General features: G+C 40.5%; 1 protein-coding gene across 3 annotated transcripts in view; it reads left to right on the top strand.

Moving 5' to 3' along the window:
• Positions 1-1,556: 1,556 nt before the first annotated feature.
• The window catches only part of cacna1ha (calcium voltage-gated channel subunit alpha1 Ha), a 143,577-nt gene continuing 119,112 nt past the window's right edge, over positions 1,557-26,021 (top strand). Inside the window, exons 1-2 of one of the 3 annotated variants that reach the window (XM_088090979.1) lie at positions 1,557-2,069; positions 3,245-3,713. In XM_088090979.1, coding sequence (XP_087947105.1) covers positions 3,269-3,713 — 445 coding nt within the window. In that variant the 5' untranslated portion in view covers positions 1,557-2,069; positions 3,245-3,268. The remainder of the gene's footprint in view (positions 2,070-3,244; positions 3,714-26,021) is intronic. The other 2 variants (XM_088090977.1, XM_088090978.1) reach the window with 2 other exon arrangements.

A 26,021-nucleotide genomic window follows, 5' to 3' on the forward strand; every position in this document is an offset into this window, starting at 1 on the left:
AATGTGGCCCAAATCTGGCATTCCTCAACATTATCTTATTGCCTTAATCAAACGTTACATATGTTTCGGATGTATCATATCAACATTTTCAGAGTGATGTAGTATATTACATGCCTTTATCATGTGGAGACAGGGGGGCATAGTGGATGGCGTGTCACCAACGTGAGATGCCTGGCAGGATGCAGAACACTGTTGGCGACCAACAAAGAAAAACCTGTGTTTTTGCAACCCTTTGCTGACTTTCCATTTAGTTTTTTTAGCCACTGAACATCTGTGTTTTTTAACAACTTGTTACTGTTTTTCCACTGGTGATAGTGCCAACAAAAGTGGCTGTTTTTTTTTTTTTTTTACCAAGACATCACTGTGTTCCCAGAGAGGGTTGAACCCTCAAAAACTGGGTATTTTGAGCCATAACCTGATCCTTTTCTAACCATAGAATAGTGTTTTCATGCCTAAACTTACCTGCCTAAACAGCATTGTTGAAGCAAGTTTTAACGCATTTGCTACATAATAGTGTTGTCACAATACTGGAATCTCTAACTTCAATATAATACCTTAAATATACATATTTGATACATTTTCTATACCATTTGGGAAAATTGGCATTGAGGGTATGCAATTTGATTTTTATTTTTTTAGATAATATAACAAGGCCATGACATGGTTATGATGAGTTTTCATTTCTTGTTTGCAGCAGAGAACAGCAGAATGACATTAAGAGAGAGCGAGAAAGTGCAGATGGTAGCCAACTGGTAGATCAATACTGTGGAAAATAAGTATTTAAAAGATTTCAAATATTCAGAATTGATGAAGTATCATAAAGTGATATTTTTGACAACACTACCACATAATAACAAACAAATGTAACAAATCAGTGGTTTGTAGAAATGTACAGTGCCGACATTTTGTTGAGCTTGTAGCTTCTCGGCACTTTGAGACTTTTGTTTTAACAATTACTCATTTTGAATGTTTGATACTCGGAAAAATTTATCCTTTATAAGCTGTTTCTTTTTTTGCATGGGAAACAAGTCTTTTGGGGCCAGTGGGCGTCATGTGTCCTGCAATTACAACTGCGGCCACTGCTCTAAATCGCCTTGCTGCCCAGTTTGCAGACATCCTGTTTTGTTTTTGCTCTTCTGCTGCACATCTCAGAGTGTAGTTAAAACCCAAATTCATCAATTCAATGCAACAAAGATCAGATATTAACCTCGGGGGAAATATGTATATTATTTATTTATTCATTTATTTGGCTTAAAAGGAGATACAGACACAACAAACCTCGCATACTACTATATACTACATACTAGCCCCCCTTTATACTGTTGTGTTTCTATAGAGAGGTACTTTGTTACTATGGCTACATATTAGAGGACATACATATTATCGTGGAATAACTAATAACTAATCTAAAATAACAATAATAACAGTGATGACTCCTCGTGTTTCTGTCACTTCCACCCACGGAAGGTAAGGTCTAATACATTTTTCATCCCATTTCCATTATCTGCTGCTGACTGCATGGTGATGCATGAAACACCACGGGGTGTGCGCGCCCGGCTTGGCTCTTTGTGGATCTCTCCGCGCGCATGTGTGTGTCTCCCACTGCGCGCTACGTCCCTATAGCCGGCCATCCACGTCACGTGTCAGGACTCCCGGGTCTTGGGCCAAGTTTTCACCGTGTCGGATCAGCCACGGAAGCATCAGCACAGCGACCCACACACACACATACACACACACACACACACGGCCAGACCCTCCCGCGCGCATCTCCGCTCCACGCTGCGTAACCAACACCTCAGCGAGGATGGACGGATGGATGGACGCATGGATGTGGATAGATGTTTAACCAAAGGCGCAAATGAAGACCAGTTCAAGAGATTATTTGATTTCTTGCGTTTATTTTTTCTCTCGGATTACATTTGATCTGTGAAAAGAAGGAAGGAGTTTTTTTTTTGTCTGAAGAGAGGAAAGAAAGGAAAGCTCCGGGTTGCTGAGAAAGGCTGGGTGCGCTAGAAACACGGAAAGTCACGGATCATGCTTATGGGAACTTCCGATTCCGTCTCGATAAGGTATTTTTTAAAAACATAAAGTAGTTTTATTTTCCTGTAATGTTTGAACATCCATCGAGTCCAGGATTGAGTCCACTTTTTAATGGCGAAAGAACAAAAACACAGGTGATGGGCGCTCCGCTCCTTCAGGCGGTTTTTATTTCCTTTGACACCGTTTAAAATGCGCAAGTACTTTTAAAAACAGCTATTCTAATACGAACACATTAAACATTTTTCCACTCTTTGTCATACAATGACAATACGATGCCATCAGAGAAGCATACAACTCGAGCGTCAGATGCGCTTTACTCACATAAAGGCAAAACGATGGACAACAAAGCCCATAAAAAGCCCTTACAAGAGAAAAGTCTGTTAGCTGGATTATGATGACTAATGTTTGCTTCTCGATGTTATTCTACTTATTATAATAATCAGGATTAGTGTGGCATTTATTTTGTGTGTGTGTGTGTGTGGTGTGTGTTTTTTTCTTCTTTTTGCGCATTCCCTGCCCACCATTGCGTGGTGTGGGCTAAAAAACCTCCAGTAGACCAGAGACAGAGCAGTCCATCTGTTCAATCACATAGCAACAGGAAGAGCAGGGAGACAGAGTAAAAAAAAAAACTAAACAAAAAAAAAAAAACACTATTCACATAATATCAAGATATAAGTCTGTAGCACTGATAGTTTCTTATTTTTTTATTTAAAGATCTATTTTTGTGTTTTTAACTATATGTTGTTATCTAAAACTGCAGATAATTAAGTCAGTTTTCTGTTTTTATGTATCTTTTTATCATAATCACACAATATTTGATATTTTGACACGCATGGTGATCATTTTCTCTTGAAGGAATTGTTCATTTTTCAAGTTGAGAGAGAGACAGAGAGGAAATGTTTGACATAAATGCTCAAAGCATCAAGCGCTGCCAGGTTAGTAAACGAATATTGATAATCCGTGTCTAGAATAATTGGAAGCAAGTACTTTTCGCTGCTGAGGGATTGGAGGAGGAAACAGTCTGACTGTTTATTTGGCTCATTATGTGATTTGTCTCCAATTGCTCTTTGCTAAGTTGATCTCTCTCTTCCACCCTCTTCTTTTTCTGTCACTGTTTCTCTGCGTCTTTGCAAAATCCTCTTTTCTGCTTCCTTTATTGCGCCGCTGTCCATCTAACTCCTCTCTCCTTCTGACCTCCCTTCAGAGTGGCTCTGCCTGATGCTCTATCATGACTGATGGCGAGGGGAGAGCGCGCTTTCAGTACGCAGAGTGCCCGGAGGGGCAGGAGGAGGAAGTGCAGGAGGAGGTGAGGCTCGCTATACCGACGCCCTACAGGAATGACGCCCCGGGTCATGATGTTGACCCTGGAGGAGGCCATGACGAGGAGGAGGAGGAAGAGGAGGAGGCGGAGAGACAAAGGAGCGTCACTGGTCAGAGCAATGGAGGAGAATGGAGTCCTGAGGTTCAGGAGGAGCATGAAGACCAGGAACCGGAGCTGGAAGTGGAAGTTGGACCAACATTGGGAGTTCGTATAAGGGCTCCTATCCGGGATCCAGACTGTGTCTCCGAGGAGGAGGAGCAGCAGCCGTACCCGGCCCTGGCCCCCGTGGCTTTCTTCTGCTTAAAGCAAACAACAAGGCCCCGCAACTGGTGTCTCCGCGTCGTCTGTAACCCATATCCTTTCACATGCTGGAAACCTTACCCTGTCCAACACCTGGTAAGACCAAATATGTCCTCACTCCTGTCCGTGTGCCAAGCTTGATTCAAAGGTACGTGATTTCTGTGCTGTTACGTCCAAAACATGATGCTGTTGCAAATGGCTGCAGCTTTCCAAAAGAACGCAAATGTAGCAACCTGCTTGTTCCTGTGAGACTAAACAAGGACCAGTAAAAGGCTCCACACGGGTGAAATTTGACAGGTCATTAGTCCAGCCACTGGGGTTGATTCTCCTTGGGATGCCATTGTTTGGGCATATGAGATGAGTAATGAAGTGGCTGCATGTGGAGGAATGACCGGTCCTGCTGCAGTTGTCTTGAGCTCATGTTCATTGGGAAAATAGCTGATTGATTTTCTCTGCTGCACTGGCTTTAGATTTGGATGGTTTATTTTAAACTTGTGTCTGTGCTTTTCTGTTTGACTCTAAGATGGTATTTTGGCATCAAACTCACTGAGTTTGTCATGCAGTTGGCCAAATCACATTGGTTTGGCAGGGTTGAAAGGGCAGTGTGGCCTCTGCATGAGCCATTAACAGCTTTTCTGCTGTCAAAAAGCAGAATTTACTTAATTTGTGCATATTTTACCACTTTAATGTTTTCATTTTGCCTTCAGATGGTGCTATGTTTATGAGAAAATTCCATATGAATACCTCTTACTTGTGTTATTCAAGACCTGGTAAGTGGAAATTTTTCCAAAAGCTCGGAGTTTACAAGTTTTGACATGTATTCAGATGTTTTCAGAAACGGTGTAGGCCATTTAGATTAATTTTTTTGGTGCTTAATATGTTGTCATTTTAGTCATATGGGGTTTTTCTTCGTACTTTTGTAATATGTCTGAGGAAGATATTAATATTTCCAAAGGTCTCGCATTTTTCCTCTCTCATTTTGTCTTTGCATTTCCTGCGCTGCACCAAGAAGGTTAAAAAGAGAAGTAGCTGCTTCATATTGTGTCACATAATTTGGGCACAGCACATGCGCTGTAAAATCTGGTCTGCACTTTCTGAAGGGCTCAATAGCTGGCGCACTATCATAGAACATGGCGATGATTGATCCGTTTCACTGAGGTGTTTGCAGTCGCCTTTAAGTCAAAATGTGTTTGGAAAGATATGGGCGAGAATTACAATTCTGCAAATGCTGAAAAGATGCTGATTAAGAGACCATAAAGAAGTGCTTTCTATATGAAAACATTAGGTTGCCATCCATTCGAGCATACCCAAAAAGTTCTGACAGGCCCAGCTCACCAGAGGAGGCTAAAAAGAGTGCACATTGTCTAGCAGTAGTGTTCTCATGACTTGACCTTCTGAGCACCGAACACAACTACCCATGTCCCAACCACAAGCTTGTGATAGGGCGGCGCGATTATTAGAAATATTATAGAAATCGCAATATGGCCAAGCGCAATGTCCAAATCAAAGGAGCTGCAATGTCTCAACAAACTATAATAAATTAAGCATTGTGGTGCTAGAGAGATACCCTGGCCTTAAAATCATATTCCAGACTTAAGGGAACATGCTTTTTTTTGGTATTGATTCCAGCAAAAATCACATCATCGTCATTTTTATTTTTGTTTTCAGTAAAAATTAACAGCAAAAATTAGCATTCCCACTAAAATTGCAACTCATTTTGCAGTGAAAATGGTTGCAGTCCCATTTTTCTTTTGGATATTGTGCAGCCCAAACTCACAAGTTCATTGATGGTGGCAGTAGACTACATTTTGTCATTTTTGGACGTGTTTCCCAAGTGTCTGTTCCATTCTGCAGGGAATCCCAACACGTGGAGACAGGTCTTTTCTGGTCACATTTAATTACATATTTCCACTGATTGTTTATGTATCTATTTCAGTTGTCTGAACGTTTACTTGACGTGTCTGGTTTTACTTTCATTCTTGTTTGGCTCAACTTTACGTGTTTATCTTCAGTGTAGTTTGGAGGTGCTGGGTAACATCACTCGAGCTGTTTTTGGATCCAAGTCAAACATCATTTCTGGCCTGTATGTTTGGAGCTAACTATCAATAATCACACTGAACATGCTAAATACTATCTTTAAGGTAACAGTGTCCCCTTGCTAACATTTTCTGGCAGCCATTTTGTTAAAAAAATCATTCATTTTAGTTTGGGGATGCCAAATAGTGCAAGTGAAATCAGGTTTTAGCTGCTCATGTCTGCTTTAGTATCTATTATTACCCCTCAGCTGAACATCCCGCCTGGATAATTTTCATCTGTGGGATGTTTTAACACACTGGAGCAAAAAGAACAGAGTGTGCATCCAAATCCGAGCACTATGAAAAGAATTTGAAGATGAACCACTGCAATTTTTTTTTTTTTTTTTTCAATCCTGATGCGGGGAAGTGGGTGGTGTAAAAACAAAATCAAGACTTGAGTCACATTTATTTGTTAAGTACATTCCTGTGTACCTGGAATCAAATCTGCAGGATACTGATAGTATAAAAATACACAATGTTAAAATCAGACTTATTCTTTTTTCCTACTATCGTCCCTTCGTTTTCGAGTGTTGTGGGCTGTTGTAGACTCGGACTGGCTGCATCCACATGATTTTGTAACAGTACTGCATGATGTTTTTGTATCTTGTGTGTTTGTACTTGCCTATGGCAGTGGCAGCTTGGAGATGGAAGTTTACATCATCTTTTGAAGGGTGGGGGGGGTTGACAAGGTTTTTGAAGTTGGAGATAGATACTGTAGACGGGCAGATAAAACAGTTAGATACATAAGCACAGTCGAGTACGTAGCTGCAAAGCTGTGTGTAAATATTTATTTGCTTTCCTCAGAAAAGATTGTCAGCTCTTAGAAGGGGAGCTGATGATTCATACTCCATTCAAACAGCCATGCAGATCGAACCCAGGATGGTCTGTCTGGGTCAATGTGTGTTTGCAGACTTCCTTCATGACCCTTGGGTATGAATATGGATCTGATGCTACCTGGCTTTGGTGATCTGCTGTTCCTATCAGGAATGGGAATTGATTTCATGATGCGTGCATCTCGGTATGAAACAAGTATCTGAGTGATCATGTCCTGTCAAGCCCTGTGCAATGCCCAGTAGAGATATAACAATGATACATGTAACATGATAGAACTGTGTCTTTCATTAGATCTATACTGTCTGTTAAAGCCCTCATCTTTCTTCTATCCGGTACTTTTCTGGTACTGTTTTTACCACGACAAATACAATAACCATTTTTTTTTCATCATGGAGCCTATTTTCCATATTCTTTTTCCATGAATTAGGTCCAGTACTGAGCGAGAAGGGTTCAGCGGTGAAAAAGCCTGCAATATAACTACTCGGAGCACACGCACTCTCAGTGTACGTCCACTAAAGGTGCTTGTTTTTGTCACTGACAGGTTCAGATTCAGTGGTGTAGTGGAGAGTATAGACTGGTATACCATTTACCTAGTAATACACCCACCTCATCAATAGTACCAGTACACTACTGCTCAGATTTTTATTTTAAGTGTCTGACAACCTGTAAAGGATCCCTACAGAGATAGACCTTTTTGTTGAAGAGATAGATCATTTTTGTTTAACCACAAATTGCTATCACAAAACACACTTGACTCAGCTTAAATAAACAATTATTTTTATTCAAAACACTTTATTCAAAGTCAAGAGGAACAATATAAACCTCACAAAAACCAGCTTGGTTTGTCTTTCCACTGTTCCAGCAGTCACCAACTCTGGTTTGGTTGAAATAAACCCTAAATTCACCCTGTAAGATGTGAAAATATGCCAGCCCTGTACATGCTTACATTACTCTACTCATTTAAATAAAGTCTGGTGTGATTGGCAATTGCAATTTTGGAGCTTTATTCTGGTTAAACAATAAAGATCTTATTATTTGACAAAATCTCTATTTCTGTAGGGATCCTTTCCATAATGCTGACAGACGTTGAGCCTGTCAGCAGCAAAAACAAGAACTTTTGATGGACGTACATTAAGGGTGCTTCTGCACAAATGATTACATTGCATCCTGTTTCACTGCTGTTGTCTTCAGCCTCCTCTCTCAACACTTGACCAGTTTAAGGAATTGTTGTCTTCATTAGACATTTAGATGCAAAAAAAATGGGGAAACAGGGTCCAGGTGGAAAAATACCAAAGTTACTCTTCAATACAGCAGATTTTCTGTCAAACATTTGAAATACAATTATTACTTTTTTTCGTCTCTCAGCTTGTTTGTATAATTCTTTCTATATTTTCATTTTTTACATGTTCAAAATAAATCAAATCAAATAAAAAAATCCATAACTCAAGGTAACCCCAATGACATAATCAGAAAACCTCTCTAGAGCCGTTGAATACATTAGACATTTGTTTTCACTGAATGAATAGAGCTCTAAGGAATGGCTAAACTAATAGTTTAAAATGGTTTTGTTGGTTCTCAAAATTTGATGATGTTCTCAGGGAAAGGCCTAGCAGTTACACAGACCTTCTTAAAACTGGTGGACCTGAATGCAAACTGCAGTGCAACCGTCATACTCCATCAAAAGACCCTGAGCAACACAAAGCTTCTCTGCCAGCTTCAAGGTCTCTGTCTTGTGGCTAAACACCACACTCCCGAAAGGGAATTCTCCTTTTGGGGAATAATATCCCAGAGTTTTATCAGTAGTGCTTCTTGTAGAAGAACCGAGCTGCTGAAGTGAAAGACGTTAGGCTTTCTTGCAGAACAGAAGTACTCGGTGAAATTAAGATATTACACAATTCAGGGATGCTGGCCCTGCAGTATGCGCTCTAAGTTGGTTAGAAAAATAATTTAAAGGGGATTGAATTGGCAGACCTGCACAGGCATTTTGGAAATCATACAAATGCACATCTTGTTGGCTGTTTTTAAATGAATACAGCATAGAGTGGCAGGGACTCTGGCCAAGTCTATTTCCTCTGATGCTGGTACTTAAATACAAGAACTGAAGGCGTATTTAGATAGTTCCAAGCTAGGATGCAACATTGCTGTTTTTTTAACTTGTTTTCACATATTTTATTTAATTTGAGGTATACTGCAAACCTGACAAGTTGATCTTACTTATCCAACTGCCTTGAAAAAGGAAATATAGCTATAAATCTTAATTATTTACTTTATGTCAGATTTTTAAGTTTGCTCGAGATATAGCTGTATTTACTTAATTTTGTTAAGTTTTTGCAGCTTAAAAATGACAAGTGAAATTACCTTGTTTTTTTTAAGTGTTAGCAACTTCAGTAAACCAAGTTAGTCTGACTTAACTTGATCGTAACAAAGAGGATTTCGCCACTGATAAAGTTAGGAGATCTGCGAGTTCTGTTTTCTTATCATGTTTAAGAAAAAAACATGTTAACATGTTTAAGAAAATGCGGCTATGATTAATGGGCATGTAATCGACAGAATACAGATATAAAGCACAGTTTACTTGGTTTATTGAAGTTGTTAAAGTTTGGTTTGGTTTAATTTAAACAGTCACTTTTAAGTTGCAATAACTTCACAACGTTAAGTAAATACAACCAATTTCTAAGTAAAACTTAACTATATCACATAAAGTTAACATAAATTAATAGTAATATTTACTTAAATTTCCCGAGGTACAAGGTACAAAGGTACAAGTTAAGAGAAAATTTGTGAAAGGAGAGAGATAAAGTCAAAAAAAGATCCAGTCTCATCCAGTTGTACATGTAGACTTAAACAAAGGACATACATCTTGGCAGCCTGCTGTTTGACAGATGTTAATGTTGCATTACATTATGTCTGTTTTGTTCACAGCACTGTAGCAGGGATAATACTGCAGTGTCTGCTGAGGTCGATTACAACCATGGAGCAGATGCTCCTATGGTCAGCACGTGCTTTTTTTCCTGCTTGTATCCCAATCATATTTCTCATTTCAAGCTGACGGTATGAGATAAGTTGTTGTTTGGCGACAGCGAGGACTGTTTGTCCCAAGAAAGCGTGGCTAATGAATGAGACACACAGCGTCACATGCTTGGCATTGCATTATAACTTCTTAAATACTGGAACCAGGTTATGTCATAAGAGCTGATCACAGTGGATGGCTCTCTGTTTTATCCTCAGTTTGTGTGAGTGTGTGGGTGCGTGTGCAGGGCCCACTGTGTAAGCATTGCAGAGTTGGTGGTCCACAGTGGGCTATGTAAATATTATTCGCAGCATAAATGCTCTGCCACTCAACCACACAAAGGCATGCACACTTTGGTTTAAGTGCAAGTCTGGAGAGGAGAGATAAAGACTTACAGTCATACCTAACATGCTGGAGATCGGACAAACCAATGATCAAACAGTACTGTAAAACCCGCCTTCATGACAGGAATCTTTTCTGTATTTGGGAAGCTACTAATCACATGTGACATAAAAACAGGTCACAGTGGCTCACAATTACCAGAATGGCATTTCAGCCGACAGCATTTCTCGTTCATCATTTTTATTATGCTCATCATCATTGATTAACTGACCTGCTCTCTTGTCTGCGCGTAAACATCTCAGGATGTCCGGAAAAATGCATCTTAGCTCCAGCTGCAATTACAGCAGTGAGCTATTGATTTGTTTTATTTACTGCCGTGCTCTTGACTCATGCGACGCACAACACAGTGAAAAGATGTAACTGCACTTGGTGCTTTATTGGCTTCCACTATAAGCAAGACACAAAGGCCAGTGACCACTTAAGATAAGGGCGTATTTGTGGGTCTGTTTTTGTTGGTCTATTTTGAGAGACTTTGCTGTTGATGCGTTCCAATTCTGAGGTCCTCAGCTGCTGAACAATGACATTTTTTAGTACTGGACACATCTTTGCTCCTCTCACAGGTTTGATTTTCATACATCATGGCTTGTAAGTGTTTTTTTGTTTGTATTTTAACATCAAATATCACAAACCACAAAAAAAGGCAGAGGATGATAGCACAGAAACATAACATTGACAAAAATTTGGGTTGACATGTTCACTGTTAGGGAATACTTATCTTAAAATAGTAATACATTTTTTGAAGTCTGCGGCTGAAAGGATTAGTTAACTGGCCTAAAATTAATCAGCACTAGTTGTGATAATCAAATTAAATGTTTAATTTATTTTTATAGCGTAAATGCTAAAAGAAAAAAGCCGATCGTAGTCTCTCAAAGGTGACTATTTTTAGCTTTAATTTGTCTTATATGTTAATAAAAATCTGTCTCTCTGGGTTTTGAACTGATGTTGGACAAAACAAGAAATTTGAAGGTATCCCCAAGGGCTTTTGTGATTAGTATTTCACGGATTATATAAGCAAAACAATGAATTCATTTATAAACAAATACAAAGCAGATAAATTGATACTAAAAAAGGAGTGCCTCAGAAGTTAACCGTTGCTTGTTTGACTGTAATGTAGTATAATTATTTGCTATGTAAAGACACAGTGGAGTAATGATAATGGAGTGATAATAATCTGAGCAGAAAATAAAGTCACACTCCTTCTGTATGTGATGTTATTGGATCTTTTCGGTTCTTTTTTTGTTAACTGTTAGTGCATATGAGTTCCACTGACTCGCTAATCACCACTGCTTAAGACAGTTACCACTGATCACGCCATTCTGGCGGACCACGGTGGCTGAAAAGAGTGGCCACAGAAGTGTAACACTATGGTGGAGTACTGTTAACATTTAAACTGATTCCAGTACCCTTTTCCAGTACCTGGAATTCAGTTTTTTTTGGTCTTTTACTTTCTCTTTAATAACAAAAATTAAATTTTTGAATAAGCTGCAAGGTTGATGTAGCAGACTAAAAAGCAAATCTTCTTCTCTGCTCTTTTCTAATTACACATTGAGCTAATCTTCTGTCTCTGTCTATGTGCTTGTCTGTGCTTGTGTGTGTGTGTGTGTGTGTGTGTGTGTGTGTGTGTGTGTGTGAGAGAGAGAGACTTTGTGTGTGTGCACTAGGCAATTACTAAAATAACATGGAAAAGAAAATAGACTTTTGTTGCAGTCATAGCTTTGGCTTGATGGAAGATGAAGGAGAGGCCATGGAGCTCCATGACTGGCTTCCTGGCTTTGGGTTTCTTCCGCCTCCTGTCTGATGTTGAAACCAGCGGCTCTGCAGAGCTCAATTGCTAGTCTCGGGGCTCCATGACTGTCTTACAGGCTTCTGGGTGCTTTGCAACACTTCTGCCTCTTGTCTAAATCCGGCGTCCTAACCCAGATGTGCTTTCAGGAACTTAAATTGGGCACTGATGGATTTGACTTGAATCAGTACTTGGTAGTAATGGCTTAATTCAGTCGGTAGTCTTAAAATTACAGTTTGGTAGCCAAACCTACATAACAACCTCCCCTTCGGTTTCCCCTACGCTTGCGCATTAGCTTTGTCAACACTGTTGCCATTGTTAGCACTGTTTGAGCTGTTAGCACCATCAGCTGCCACTTTCACTTTGAGAGCCATGTGCATGTGTGTACAATCCTGGCTCAGACTCTGAATCATAGAAATACTCTGAATCTCAAAGCTACTTTAAAGAGCATCCTAAGAAGGAATCTATCCAGTACACAACATTGTGCAGTCTATTACACCTGAATCGACTTTTTCAGTGCTAATACCTCCTGTGACTCTGCCACAAGACTGAATGTTAAGAGTCTCTGGCTAGATGGTGTGATAGGATAACAAGCTGATTCAGGGTGATTAGATCAGATTCTGGGGGGCAGACAAGGTTAATCCATTACAGATGAGTGGATTCATCATGCTATCTGTCTCCATTAGTCATCCTATACTCTAAACACGTTGAGAGGGCCTCGCTCACTTCCTTCATAAATGAATACAGATGAGGCAGCGCCAACACACACACACACACATACATAGCCCCACACACACCCACACACAGAACAACCTGTTGTGTTGGCTTGTTTGAAGGATTGGGGGAATTTATATATGATATCTATCATCAGATAAGATTTTAAAAATGTTATTCAACTGTTATTTAAGCAGGAAAATATTGTGAGTACATTAGTTAAAGATAAATCAAATGCAGGTGATTTCTCTACGTTTTTGGCGCGTTTAACCAGCAATAAAATTGGAGACAGATTTAAAGCTGCCTGAGACGGGAGGACAACCAATCCAAGTTGGAATCTCTAGCATGAAGAATCTCATTAAAATGTAGCCTGGATAAATGTTCGTGATGATAAGCGGCCTCGGTGTTTGCTGAGGGGGGAGTCGAACAGCCTACAGTACAGCAGTGATGAAATGACCCCTAAAAAACTCTAAAATCTTCAGGGCAAGAAGTTTGAAACGTCCACTTCCTCTGACACTCACAGCGATTTCATTTCAAAGGTCTCTTTCTCTGTCTCTGTAGTGTGTGTGTGTGTGTGTGTGTGTGTGTGTGTGTGTGTGTGTGTGTGTGTGTTTATGTCTTAAAATGACTTCATCGCTGCAGTGTGAGTGATAAGAGAGTTGGCCTTGATGTCAGCAGGTTGTCCTTCTCCTACTGTCACTCAGACAAGCTTCCTGGAGTGTGTGTGTGTGTGTGTGTGTGTGTGTGTGTGTGTGTGTGTGTGTGTGTGTGTGTGTGTGTGTGTGTGTGTGTGTGTGTGTGTGTGTGTGTGTGTGACACGCTTACTGCATCTCTATCTCCCCGTCAGTCTCGTTGTATTTATACTGAGCAGTGTGTGTGTGAGTGTGTTTGTGTGTGTGTTTGGTGACTCATTATATTTGGCCTGTGCTCATGATAGCAGCAGATTGGGGGTCATGAGGTGTGTGTCGCAGCAGAGTCAGAGGGATCCTGCCTCTCTGACGTATAAAGTTCTGGCACACCCTGCACAGTCCTCACAGTTTGTGTAGTTGTGTATATCTTTGTGCATGCATGTGCAGTAAGTCGCACTGTGTGTTGTGTTCTGTAATGGACAGCGACCTACGCACTCACTGCACTCACTACACAGCACGCTGATATAACAAGAAGATGAATAATAATTCACACAACAAATATTCAGAGTAGTTAAATTCTGTAAAATTTTATAACTAAAAAGAGTCACGCATGTGTACCGCCATGAAAAGTCACAATGTTTTCCATGCAGACCAACATAGTGTCAGCAGTACACCAACAGCATTATAGTGATGCAAACCACACTGTAGCATACGTCTCGACTAACTTCTCTTCTTATTAGTAGATTAATGCATTAAGAAATGCAACTTAAGCACCAAAAGATAAAAATAACAATTTCACTTGCTTTAATTTTAAAACAAAGTAAATAAATTATCAAGTAAACTGCCCGTTATTTTATATTAATCGATTAATGGTTTGGTCTATAAAATGTTAGAAAATAGTGAAAAGTAATCATCCGAGTTGCTCAGAATCCAAAGTGATGTCTGTAAATATCTTGTTTTTTCAGTCCAGAACCCAAAAATATCTATAGTTTAATATGATATAATTGTAAAGCATCAGCCAGAGGTGTAAGAAGATGCTAAAAGAAAAGGACTAAGTCACAATGCACGAGTTAAAGGAGCTGATAAGATCCCATTTCACTGGAATTGGACCATATTTTATTTCCATGTGACACATAAATGACTTTAAAGATTAATCAGTTATCAAAACGGTGAATGATTATTTTTCTGTGGATCGACTAATCGTTCAGTTGACCAAAAGACGCAGCTCTGTACAGTTCAGTTCATTCATTAAAACTGAAGTGCTAAACTTCCTGGTACGACAGAACACATTTTCTTACATAAAAATACATGAACCTCACTTTAGGATAACATAGGTAAGGGAGAAAATATAACACCTTAAGGGTTGTGTGTACCTTTCAAAATAAAAGTACCTACTTAATCCACATTTTACAGGAATGTATAATGGCCTGTTTGTGATTTTGTCCAACTGTAGCCCATATTAGTGAAAAATCTTAAATAACAAAAGCTTGCATTGAATTTCAGTTTTGTACTTTTATTTACTTAAGACTTATTTTAGATCTAAAATATCGTTTTGCCAAATTTAGACTTTCATGTAGGAAAGCCTACTATTTGTGTTTGTCACATGAAACAAAGGTTTTGTAGAAACAATATGACTTTTGTTAGTGTAAATGGTCCAAACAGCACTGTGTAGGTTGTTAGACTCAGGTATCATATTGGCACAATAACAGTAATATTTCAAACGACACACAGCCCTAAGTGGATCATTATGGTTGTTCAGAGATGCATTATGTAGTCAAACATAAACAAATTGCGTTTCTGTGTAACTCTGTTTGTCGGCCCTCCAGGTATTTATTAATGTTTATGTCTTTGTGTGTGTGTTAGTGTGCGTGTGTGTGCGTGCTGTGTGTGTGTGTGTGTGTGCGTGTGTGTGTGTAGCTTGGTGCATATCTCTACAAAGTGTAAAGGTGTGTGTGTGTGTGTATATCGTGGGATTACTTCCAGTACAGTAGGATCTTTGTTTATCCCCAGGCTCATTGTTTACAGACCGCTTCGCAAAATGATCTGGAACTAATAGTGCTGACTTTCATGTGTGTAAACGCAGACTGTACACGTGGAGTGTATGTGTATCCTCCACGGTACATGTGTGTGTGTGCATTCACACACACCAGTGACCCTCTCCTGCCTCAGGCTCTGAGCGTCTGACTCCACAAAGCGCCTCAAGTGTGTTTGTGCTATACTCTCTGATAGCATCTTTCTGTGAAATTATGGAAGACGTACACAATAGTTTGACATTTTGGGAAATGTGCTTTTTGGCTTTCTTGCTGAGAGTTAGATGAGAAGATTGATATCACTCTTCTGTCTATGGTGGATACAAAGGTGCTGCTGGTTAGCTTAGCTTAGCATAAAGACAAGAAAGAAAGAAACAGGGAACAGCTAGCCCGGCTCCGTCTGAGTTTAACAAAATTTTCCTACCAGCACCTCTAAAGCTCACTAATCAACGCATTATACCATGTTTGTTTATCCACAAAAAGCAACATTTGTGGTGTTAAGGGGGATTATTTACTCGGAATTTTTGGGGCCAAGAGAAGTAACATCTTTCATGTTTTCACCATGAGGTTGCTAGGCAACTAGTGGAGCTAGCCTTGGAGAACAAGGCTAGCTATTTTATTATTATTTTTTTATTATTTATTTTTTTGTTTACAGTACAGATTTTAGACTAGTGTTGACTGAATCACAATGTTGTTTACAATAACTTCCAATTGAAAATTAATTATCAACTTTGCTGATTTCACATATCTCAGCAATTCAAATTGCCAGTCTATCAGAAATTATTGCTGTTGTTAGTGCAACGTCAAAGTTATTGTGCTTATTATGTGTTAATTAATGAGCTCTACAGGTTCCTTTTTTTTCTAATTTAAAAAAAAAAAAAAAAAAAAAAATTGTCCAAAGCCAGGCTCACTATTTCCCCCTTTTTCTTTTTTTTTTTGTTTTCTAAATTAAACTAAACTGCTGCAATGCTGACTGTATTTACCATGCAGATGTGGGACCAGCATTTATATAACTCTTGCCCAGGAAGTGAATAAGCACATCTCCCTTAACTATCAAAACTATTAAAATGTGGTCTCTAGTGCAAACAACAGTGGGATGAAGAAGACGTTGCATTGACATCAATGTGTTTCACAGAGCTTTCTGACAGCCAACCAGGTTGCAGTTCATCAGGGCATACTGATGAGTCTGTTGTGTCAAAGGTCAGAGGTCAGTCAGAGAGGAGCTGGTGGCTGCTGGTGTTCAGGGTCATAAAGGTTAATCTGTTAAGGAGGTGACTATTGAGTTCTCATACATCTCTACTGTTTAAAAGCAGTCTGTCCTCGGGTTTTATTTGTGTTTAGATATTTTGTGGAAAAATCTATAAAGTACACACATTTTAATCTGTTTCTGGTGCATTTGAGAAATGTCTAGCTCCCTACGCTCTGCAGTCCTTGTCACTTCTAACTGCACAGTTGGCTGATGGAGAACTGCAGACGGACATGTGTCACCTCTGTGACACATGTTGCTACCAGACACTTCTTTTCACCTGCCAGTGTCCTGATACTATCAGACAATCCAAGAATAGCTGCTTAGCCTTTTCATTGTATATTACTGCTTTTTTTTTTTTTTGCTTTAATTTGAAATAGAAAAGTTGTGAAGAACTGTGAAGGCAGACAGGAACTGATGGGTGTTATAGTTCCCTTCTGTGGATACAAATGAGAAGATACAAACAGTATCTCAGCTCTGTGTGCCCAGCGTGTCTGTTCACTCAGAGAGCTGTCAGTCAAGTTCCCTGTAGTGGCACTGGCACACGGATTGGCGCTCCTTTCCTGTGGGAGGGCATTTCGGTAGCTGTTGCCATGGCTACGCATCGCGTTGATGATGGTCTAGAAGTGTGTTCTGTGTTTCCACAGATCAGCCCACCATCCAAAACCTGCTCTGTCACTCTCATCATGGAAATCCATGCAAAGAATGTGATGCAATTTTCTCTTAGTCACATCAGACGAGGAATAATGACAAGTGTGTGTGAGCGAGTGCAGCAGGTGGTGGGTAGGTGTCAGGCAAAGCTGACACAAGGCATAGACCGTAGGAGAGGAGAAAGAGAGACAAGGATGGATAGATGACAATGGAGAGAAAAAAAGTGAAGAAATGGAGCAGGCAAATGAAGTTCAGGACAAAAAACAGACGGGCGAGGTTAAAAGAGAGCGGACAGGAAGTAGAAGAGCAGGATGTTGTAAGAATGTTGGGAGTTAAAAGTCGAGACAAGAACAAGGAGAGGAGGAAAGGATGAAAGGGATAAAGAGGATAAAGACGAGAATCAGGACACAGAGAGGGAGAGGGGGTGATGAAAGAGCAGAGTGGCACAAGACGAGCAAGAACACGGCGAGAAGTGAAAAGGGACAGAAATTGGTCATTTAAATCCAATCTATTCTGCACGCCGTGTGTACTTTAGCACGGCGCTCTTGTCTAACAATTGGACACGGCGTTCACAACCAATCACAAGTGTGAGCGATGAGCACGTACCTCTCTGCTCTCTCCTGCTCTATTGTGCTTTTTTGTTTGTCTTTCTCTGATGGCTGCTGCAGTGAAGATGCAGCCGCTTTCTCGTCCTCAAGATACAACTACAACCAAACCCTCCTCCCCCCTCCCTTCGTTCTGTCTCTCTCCAAAAACAATGTGTGCTCTTTCTTTGTCTTTTCTTTCTTTCTCCACTTTTTCTTTTTCTTTTTCTACTGCTAAAATGTGTTGAGTTGCAGCAAAGCAGTTGTAGATTTTTCCCTCTATTTTAGTGCTTTTTTAACTTTGCTCTATTTTTTTAAGTGTACTGTAGCGTGAAATATACATTTGCATGCACACACACACTCATGCTAGACAAATGGATCTCTCTTGATAATGAAACCACCTGCTGAAAAAGATTGTCAGGATGTTTCTTCCTCTCTCGTCATTCCTTGCAGTGTCTCAGCATTTGACACGGACCGACTCCCAGGCTGTATTGATTTACAGGCATGAGTGTGTGTGTGTGTGTTGGTGTGTGAAGCTCTGGCGGTCAAAGGGGTTGATCTGGAGGGGAATAGAGTTCAGTAAAAGTGGATTTATCCAGGCTGATGGTCATAAAATAGGTGGAAAAGACAGAGAGTTGGTGGGTGTAATTGAAAAACTGAGCTGCCACAGATTGAGAGGGACCAAACAACACACTGACACACACACGGACCCACACACACCCGATAGGATCCTCAAAACGCGAGAAATAACCTGAAAAGGCGATAATGTATTTCTCTTTCTGGAGGCGGAGCTGGGAGGGGGAGGTCAGCACAGGGCTCCCCAGGGGACGGAGCATCGTGCCGGGGTTGGTATCGTCAGCGGACACCTCACGGTTGGCTGGAGCTCCTTCTCCACATCCCGTCTTCAGCGGGGGTGTTTAGTATTCAGTTATGTTTTTAGGTCATATTGTTGTGTTTGCTGTTTAGTAACAGCACTGCTCTTCCTAATGAGCTTTTTTTGTTGTTGTTGTTGTTGCTGACGCGTGTGCGTGTTTGCACTGTATGTGTGTCTGCGTGTTCCCGCTGTTCTGAGCCATTTCCCCACAGTCAAGCACCACATGAATAACACAGCAGCGCTCGCCTTGCCGCTGATCATATTACTGTCTGAAAGATGGCTGGAATGACAGGAAGTCGCACACAGGAAGAGAGAGAGGCAGCATTTATAATGGCCTACTTTGCGCAGACAGCTTTTCATTTCCCGCAACAATGTTTTGGAGGCAACAAAAATTGCTCACCCCCGAAATCTGCATAAACACACGTTCTTTCCTGCAAACGGACACTTATGGATACAGATTTCTCCTGTCACACAAACTGAGGATCAAACCAGCTTGTAAACGAGGGTTTATGTGTGTCAGGCGACGGGTGGGAGTGCATGCACGGGCGCGCTCATGCGAAAGGATGCACATCTGTGTCGTAGTATGAAAGAGTAATGCAGGGATGGATGAATAAATAAAAGATCTGGGAAACCCATCAGCATCTTGCACTACGTTGTCATGGCAATGCAGACAGCACAGCACGGTGTGTGTGAGTGAGAAAGAGAGATAGAGATCACTGCAATGTTTTAGCATGTACATGTAACTTTGTTTCAGCGCAGGCCTCCTTTAACACTAACAAAGAGCAGCCATTTTTCTCCTGGTTTCGTCTCTGTTGCGCAAGATGTCGCCTGAATGCAAAGAAAGGGAATCTCAAACAGCAGTTTTGCACTCATGTAGAAGTGCACTGAGTGGAGGGACTTAGTTGGCATTGCAGTGGTTAATATTTGCATCTTTGAGGCTTTTTTTAATCAGTGATGAATTTATGAAGCACTCTATAGTTTGTTGTTTTCCCAATTAATTATAAAGAGTACTTTGTTTGTTTTAGGGCTGCCTCTTGTGGCAAATGTGTGGCTTATTCTTCGTGTGAGTGTGTGTGTCAATCTAGGAGATGCTTTTATAGCAGCAGTGTGTAATGGTGATAGCGTGATACTTAACTGTATTCCCGTTGAGACCTGAAAACTGCAGCTTCTTCCTCTCTCGGCTCTGCAGCACGTGCCTCTGCTTTGTCTACAAAATGGGCCTGCATGCGCAGGAGGGAGTAAGCGTGTGTGTGTGTGTGTGTGTGTGTGTGTGTGTGTGTGTGTGTGTGTGTGTGTGTGTGAGAGAGAGAGAGAGAGAGAGAGAGAGAGAGAGAGAGAGAGACTGTGTGCATAGATGTGTAGACAGCGTGAAGAATAAGAGTCACCGAAACCCAGTTTTACGGGAGAGCGGTGATTGAAGGTTGATGGATGAAGAAAAGTGCTGGATTGAAAAAGTGCATGCGCAGAGTTTAATGAAAGCGACTTCAAACGGCACAAATGTATGTTGCAATTTGAGTGTGTGTGTGTGTGTGTGTGTGTGTGTGTGTGTGTGTGTGAGAGAGAGACAGTGGGCGAGAGAGGTAGAGGGAGAAGTCTAGGACAGTGGGATTCTCTCGGCGAAGAGGCTCTTACTAGAAACTCTACCTGGTTACTAGGCAACAGAATGGCACTGCTGCACATTGGAGCTTTGGGAAGTGGGGGGGAGTCAATCTACAATGTGTGTGTGAGCGTACATGTTTGAGCGCTGAGTCAATAACTATATTATTTATGAGTATTTTGTAGGAAGAGTGTGTGTGGAGTGAGACAGTAAGAGGGGGAAGGGTAATAAAGTGTAAATTAAGGTTGTGTGTGTATTTCAGAGTGTGTGATAAAAAGACTGTGTGCACGAGTTTGTTTTACTCTCACACAGTGAAGGTAACATTTAAAATAATATAGCAGCAGCAGCCAAAAATGCAATGAGATGTTTATTGCATGACACACAGGAGCTGTTTTCAAAGCTTCTGAGGCTGAACTCACTTTGAAATATTCGCTGGTGGAGATGAGGCGAGAGTGATGCAGCATCCACCCGACCACATGAAACAAAGGAGACGGAGTGAAAACAAAAAGGCAAAGTTGACCTAGCAGTCATGCTCAATGCTGAATTGCTGCTCATATCTGATTTCTTTTGGGTGACTTCATATCCGTCGCAGGATGTAACCCACACCAAATTGAACTGACAGTGAACTCACAAAGAGACGTGCGGAGTCAGAGAGGACGTCACATCTGCTTGTTTTGTCGCTTGATTGAATTCAGGCGTCCGAGCAACGACATGTCAAGTCTGCAGTTTTTGTTTCTTTTTTTTCAATCTTAATTATCCAAATATTCTGCACGTACATGCATGGTGCATGTACGTGCAATAGATTTTCTGTCTTAAGAATTGCACACTGGTGGGGACACTCGGCAGCTTTGTAGCTACAGTCTGAACAGAGTCACACGAGGAGAGAGTTTAAAGGTTAAGATATTAAAATGTGTCAATTTATAATATTTTCTTCTGTCCCAGCTTCAGTAAGGTCATTTCGCTCACTACTTTCAGTATTAAAGTTCTGCACACTGACTTGAATATTAATCAGACTGTCAGACAGCTGTTGTCACAGTACAAGTCTAAAATGTATTATTTCCAGTACTCAAGTATAGTGTTATTTAAATTCTTTTATGCCATTTCTGTATATTTGGGAAACATTAAATATTAATTAAGATATTAATACATAATATAAGTAAAGATATTCAGCAGCTGATTTTTATTTTCATCCCAATAGTGGATTTCTCACTATTGGTCATTTTATGATATATATTTTATATGTCTCCACCAAAGCTTCTTTTCCATGCTGAAACTGTCAGGTAATCTTTGATAAATGTCCAGCTGGGAGCGTTTGAGAGCGCTTTGAAGGTGCAGTGTTTTTTCAGCTGAGACACTTTGTCCAGACTTTGCCTCAGATATATTAAAGGTCTAGTGTGTAGGATTTAGGCACACCTGTTGGCAGAAATATATAATATTCATAACTATGTTGTCATTATTCTATAACCACCTGAAAAAAGTTGTGTTTTCATTACCTTAGAATGACTCCTTTTTATTGACACTGTTTCTACTGTAGCCCAGAACGGACAAATTAAACACTGGCTCCAGATAGACACTTATTGACCATCATCGATTGTCATCAATACCAGGTGTCGAGCAGCTCAAAGGTAATTTTTGCATTTATAAAATGCAGTGCCGTACTTTGAGGGATTGCTAGCAGGAAGTAGTCCATGCCATGAGCACTACTTTATTTGCTCCATTGTGGAATTTGAGGATTTTTTTTTTGAGGCATTTACACACACAGAATTCAGTTTCTCAAAAAAAAAAATTGAAAATAGAAAATGCAATTCACTGTGCAGTAAACGGAGGGTTATTCAGGACACAGCTTTCGTCTCAGTGTTTGTTTTAATGATGTTTACACTTGTTTTAGAGTCATCTCAGGTTGCTGTCAGTTACAATACCAAATTTCTGTCGAAACAAAGAGTTGCATGTGAATGTATTTAAGCACACATCTGCTCTGATGTTAATCCGTGCTGTGATGCAGCCATTGAAGCACTGATGGGAAAGAGGCGGGGCTGAGGGACACTTCACTCTAAGGCAGTGGTGTGAAAGTGGGATCTATTGTAAACCAGCAACTAGACTCCTCCATGTCAGTATGATTAAGCCAAAAACCAATGCACTGTCCTCCCTGTAAATGATCTATTGTTCTCTGGATCAAACTTGCCATTGTTTGTCTCGGCTCACAAAGGTTACACACACTCTCACACACACACACACACACACACACACACACACACACACACACGCACACACACACACACACACAAACACAAGCAGTGGGTCAATGCAGACAGATTAATCTTCCTCAGACAGCTCAGATGATCATTAATTGTCTCTTGGGAGGAAGGCACCCTTATCAGAAGCATTTCTTATTTGCTCTGTGTTTGTGGATGTGTATTTGCACACGTGCCTGTGTGTGTTATGCATGTGTGTGTGTGTGTGTGTGTGTGTGTGTGTGTGTGTGTGTGTGTGTGTGTGTGACTGCTTTTTAATGTCCATTAGGCTGTGATAAAGGAACGCTGCTCTCGTTGGCCCCCTGTCTGCTTTCTAATGGACTTCTATTACCACAGTTCAAAACCACATGACAACTGCTCCACACGCACTGCATTTTCTTTGACTCACACACACGCACACACACACACACACACTCTGTGTGAGATGAAACGACATCGTGAAGCAGCTGACCCAGCTAAAGTGCAGGAGGTCTGGTGTGTGTTAAACAGCCTGATTACAGCTGAAGCGGCTATATAATGCTGCAGTTATATACTTGTCTGGAGAAGAAAGAGCCACACGTTGCAGAACAAAACACTGTTAACACTCATTCAACAGAGACCTCATAATGCTGCGATTATGACAGTGAAAGTGTCAGAGGCTTGAGAAACCACACAGCAGTTTAAAGCAGTTCACATGTACACATGTTTAATGACATACTGGTAAATATACTGTAAATGCTGTTAACCCTTTGAGACCTGCATCAATATCACCATTCTTATGCTGTGTTCAGACACCTTTAACAAGTATTAATATCTTTGAACCCTGAGCAAATTGACTCAATTTCTTTCGAAAAACGTTGAAAGAAAGACAATGAGCTACTTGGCAAGAAATGAATAAGATTTTTTTTTTTAAAGCTAGGGAAAAATGTAGTGAAAATATCATTCATAATTATCCTGATTATATATTTAAAATTATTTTACAGAAGCTTTGTAATTGTTAAGGACTTTTTTTAGGTCATGTCATTGTATTGACTTTACTGTTTTTGTTTATTTGTTTGTTTTGTTTTATTGTGTAAATTCTTAGGTAATTTTCTTGTAGTTTTAACTGTTTTCTTTCTCATTTTTTGGGATATTTCTTCCCAAGTTGCTCATTGCATTCTTTCCATGTTTTTGAAAAAATCAAGCCAATTTTCCCAACTTTCAAAGGGTTAAACTAATACATCTAACTCTACATAAAACTAGTTTTGTTTCTGCAAAGAGAAACGTTGATTGCAGAGACTTGTCATCCTTTTTATCTCTGTGCAGAAATTTACATACCGATGCGTGTTTACACAGTCTGACTGCAGCATACCTATGAATATAATTGTCACACTCGGCGACACTTTAATTGAGCAGAGGAAAAAATGTAATAAAGGAAACATGGTTTCTAAATCAAATTCTTTGCAGAAATATCAAAGGTTGGCAACACATCACATAAAACGTAACACTCAAAATCTGCTCAGATTTTGTTTAACAGCGATCTAAAAATACCTGTGCAGGAGAGATTTTTGTCTGCATCTGCACTCTACATGTATAGATTATGCACTCCTGTAGCAGTGTAATCATTTTCAAATTCACTGCTACCTCTCTGTTCTGTGATGAATGTGAAGGTCAGGGGTCGCTGGCATCAGCTATAAAAACACAGCTGGAAGACTATGGGAAATTAAGCTGTCACACAAGGAAGCTGACATGCTCTGTAATGTGTTTTAGTACCTTTTCTTTTACTGTTCACATGAGACTCTCTTTCTGCTGATGTAATGACATAATTACCTGCTGGGGATCAATAATATCAAGGTTATTGTATCATTTTAAAACTTTAGTGAAGTTTAAAATCAATCTTGTGCAAGTAGTGAATAACAAGATATTACTATGAAGTCTTTTTTTTACTGTTTAGTGCTCTCTGGTGTGCATAAAAAGTGAGCAAAATCCCACTTTGACTGGATTCAGAGCTGCACACATGACTAAAAACAGCAAAAAAAGGCTTAATCCCAATACACCCCTTGCCCTTAGCCCTCACCCTTCTGTTTTGCGTGCTCACAGAAAGGGGTAAGGTGTCCTGATTTTTGTTGTAGGGTGAAATGTAAGGGCTACTTTTGTGAAATCATTGGCACAGTGGCTGTACAAGCAACAAAAGAAACCCACAAATGAATTTTCTTCATCAATAAAGATTTCGAGATTATGATAACCATCATATTATATTTGTTAAATTCCATGTCAATGTATTTTTCCTTTATGACAAGCATAGCAGTATGCTGATAACTCTGTACCTAACGAGCTACTACTCAGTTGCAGAGCACCCCGTGTATCCAAAAAGTGCTTTACTCAACACCAGTGGGAGCTGAGGGAATGGATGAATGAATACGCTGTGAGTTGCTCTCTGCATCCATCAGGTTTTTTTTTGCGTTTCCCAAGTTAAAAACTCTCACAGTGTAAAGCAGAACGTAGAAACACTAGACCTCCGGTGTTAAATGTCCACAGCCTGGAGACAGCTAATTGGGGAATAGCATCATCTGTTTCCCACCAGCCATTTAGAGGCACATTGGACAGACTGAAATGCCAAACTTTCTGGAACAACATCGCTCAGACAGTTTAACCTGCAATTAACCCAGCGAGGAGGACGATTTGGTGTTTCACCTTAAAAAAAAACCCAAATAAAGATGCAATTAAGAGGCAGTCATTCCTCTGTGTCGTAATAGTGTGTGTACATGTGCATGTTGTAGTGCACGTCTGTGGGTGTTCATGCATAATGCAGCAGGAGGACAGTTGTCACGAGCCTGCATGGTGGTGTCCCCATGTGTTTCACCGTGTGTCTGTGTATGTCAACTTGTGTGTCTAATAGCACTCTGCTTGGAATTCCAATGGAGTGTATGTGTGTGTCATGGCGCACTGCAGGCAGAGGAGTGCTAACATGTGTGTGTGTGTGTGTGTGTGTGTGTGTGTGTGTGTGACAGACCTCCCACGCACTGAACGCTGATCTGGTTTGTTCCGGTTGGCGGCCTTGTGTTGGCATGGCGATGGACGCCGGACAGGCCCTTCTTTGACTAGCTGAGCGCCAGAGACTTAACGAGATGCTGTGCTAACGAACAGATCAGAGAGCAGCAGACTGAGCGGCAGAGTGTGTGTGTGTGTGTGTGTGTGTGTGTGGGCATGTGTGAGAGAGGGAGAATGTGTGTCTGATAGGAGCGTCATCTGTCAGCCCGGCTCAGGACAGCGAAACTGAAGTCCATATTGGGCTGTTATCCTCCACTACATCAGCCGCTGATGTGGAGAAAAAATCTTTAAAAGTCTGATCTTTAATTGAAAAGTAAACAAAATTTAGACCCAACAAAATGCATCATCCTCAGTGTCCTGAAAAAACACACCCATCCCTGTAAAAAAAAAACGTGGTGACACACCCATCAGTGATGTTAGGGGCAGTGAAATCAATTGGAGGAAATCAGTGTTGCTGCCTCGGAGATGATTACAAGAACACCATGTCAGAAAAATAAAAAGCCACAATTTTTCATGGCATATTGATTTCTCAAACAGAGTTTTGTTTTTTTTGCCATCAGCTACAGATCAGCAGCCTTGCAGCTGATGGGGATCAGCGTCTAAAGTTTTTATTTCTAGTTTGGTAAACAGGCCAGTAACAGCCCAGTCCAGTGTTTTCCCTCGTTTAAGT

The sequence above is a fragment of the Plectropomus leopardus genome, chromosome 18 (assembly GCF_026936395.1).
Source record: "Plectropomus leopardus strain MGB_pleo_1.0 chromosome 18, ASM2693639v1, whole genome shotgun sequence".
Taxonomy (NCBI): domain Eukaryota; kingdom Metazoa; phylum Chordata; class Actinopteri; order Perciformes; family Serranidae; genus Plectropomus; species Plectropomus leopardus.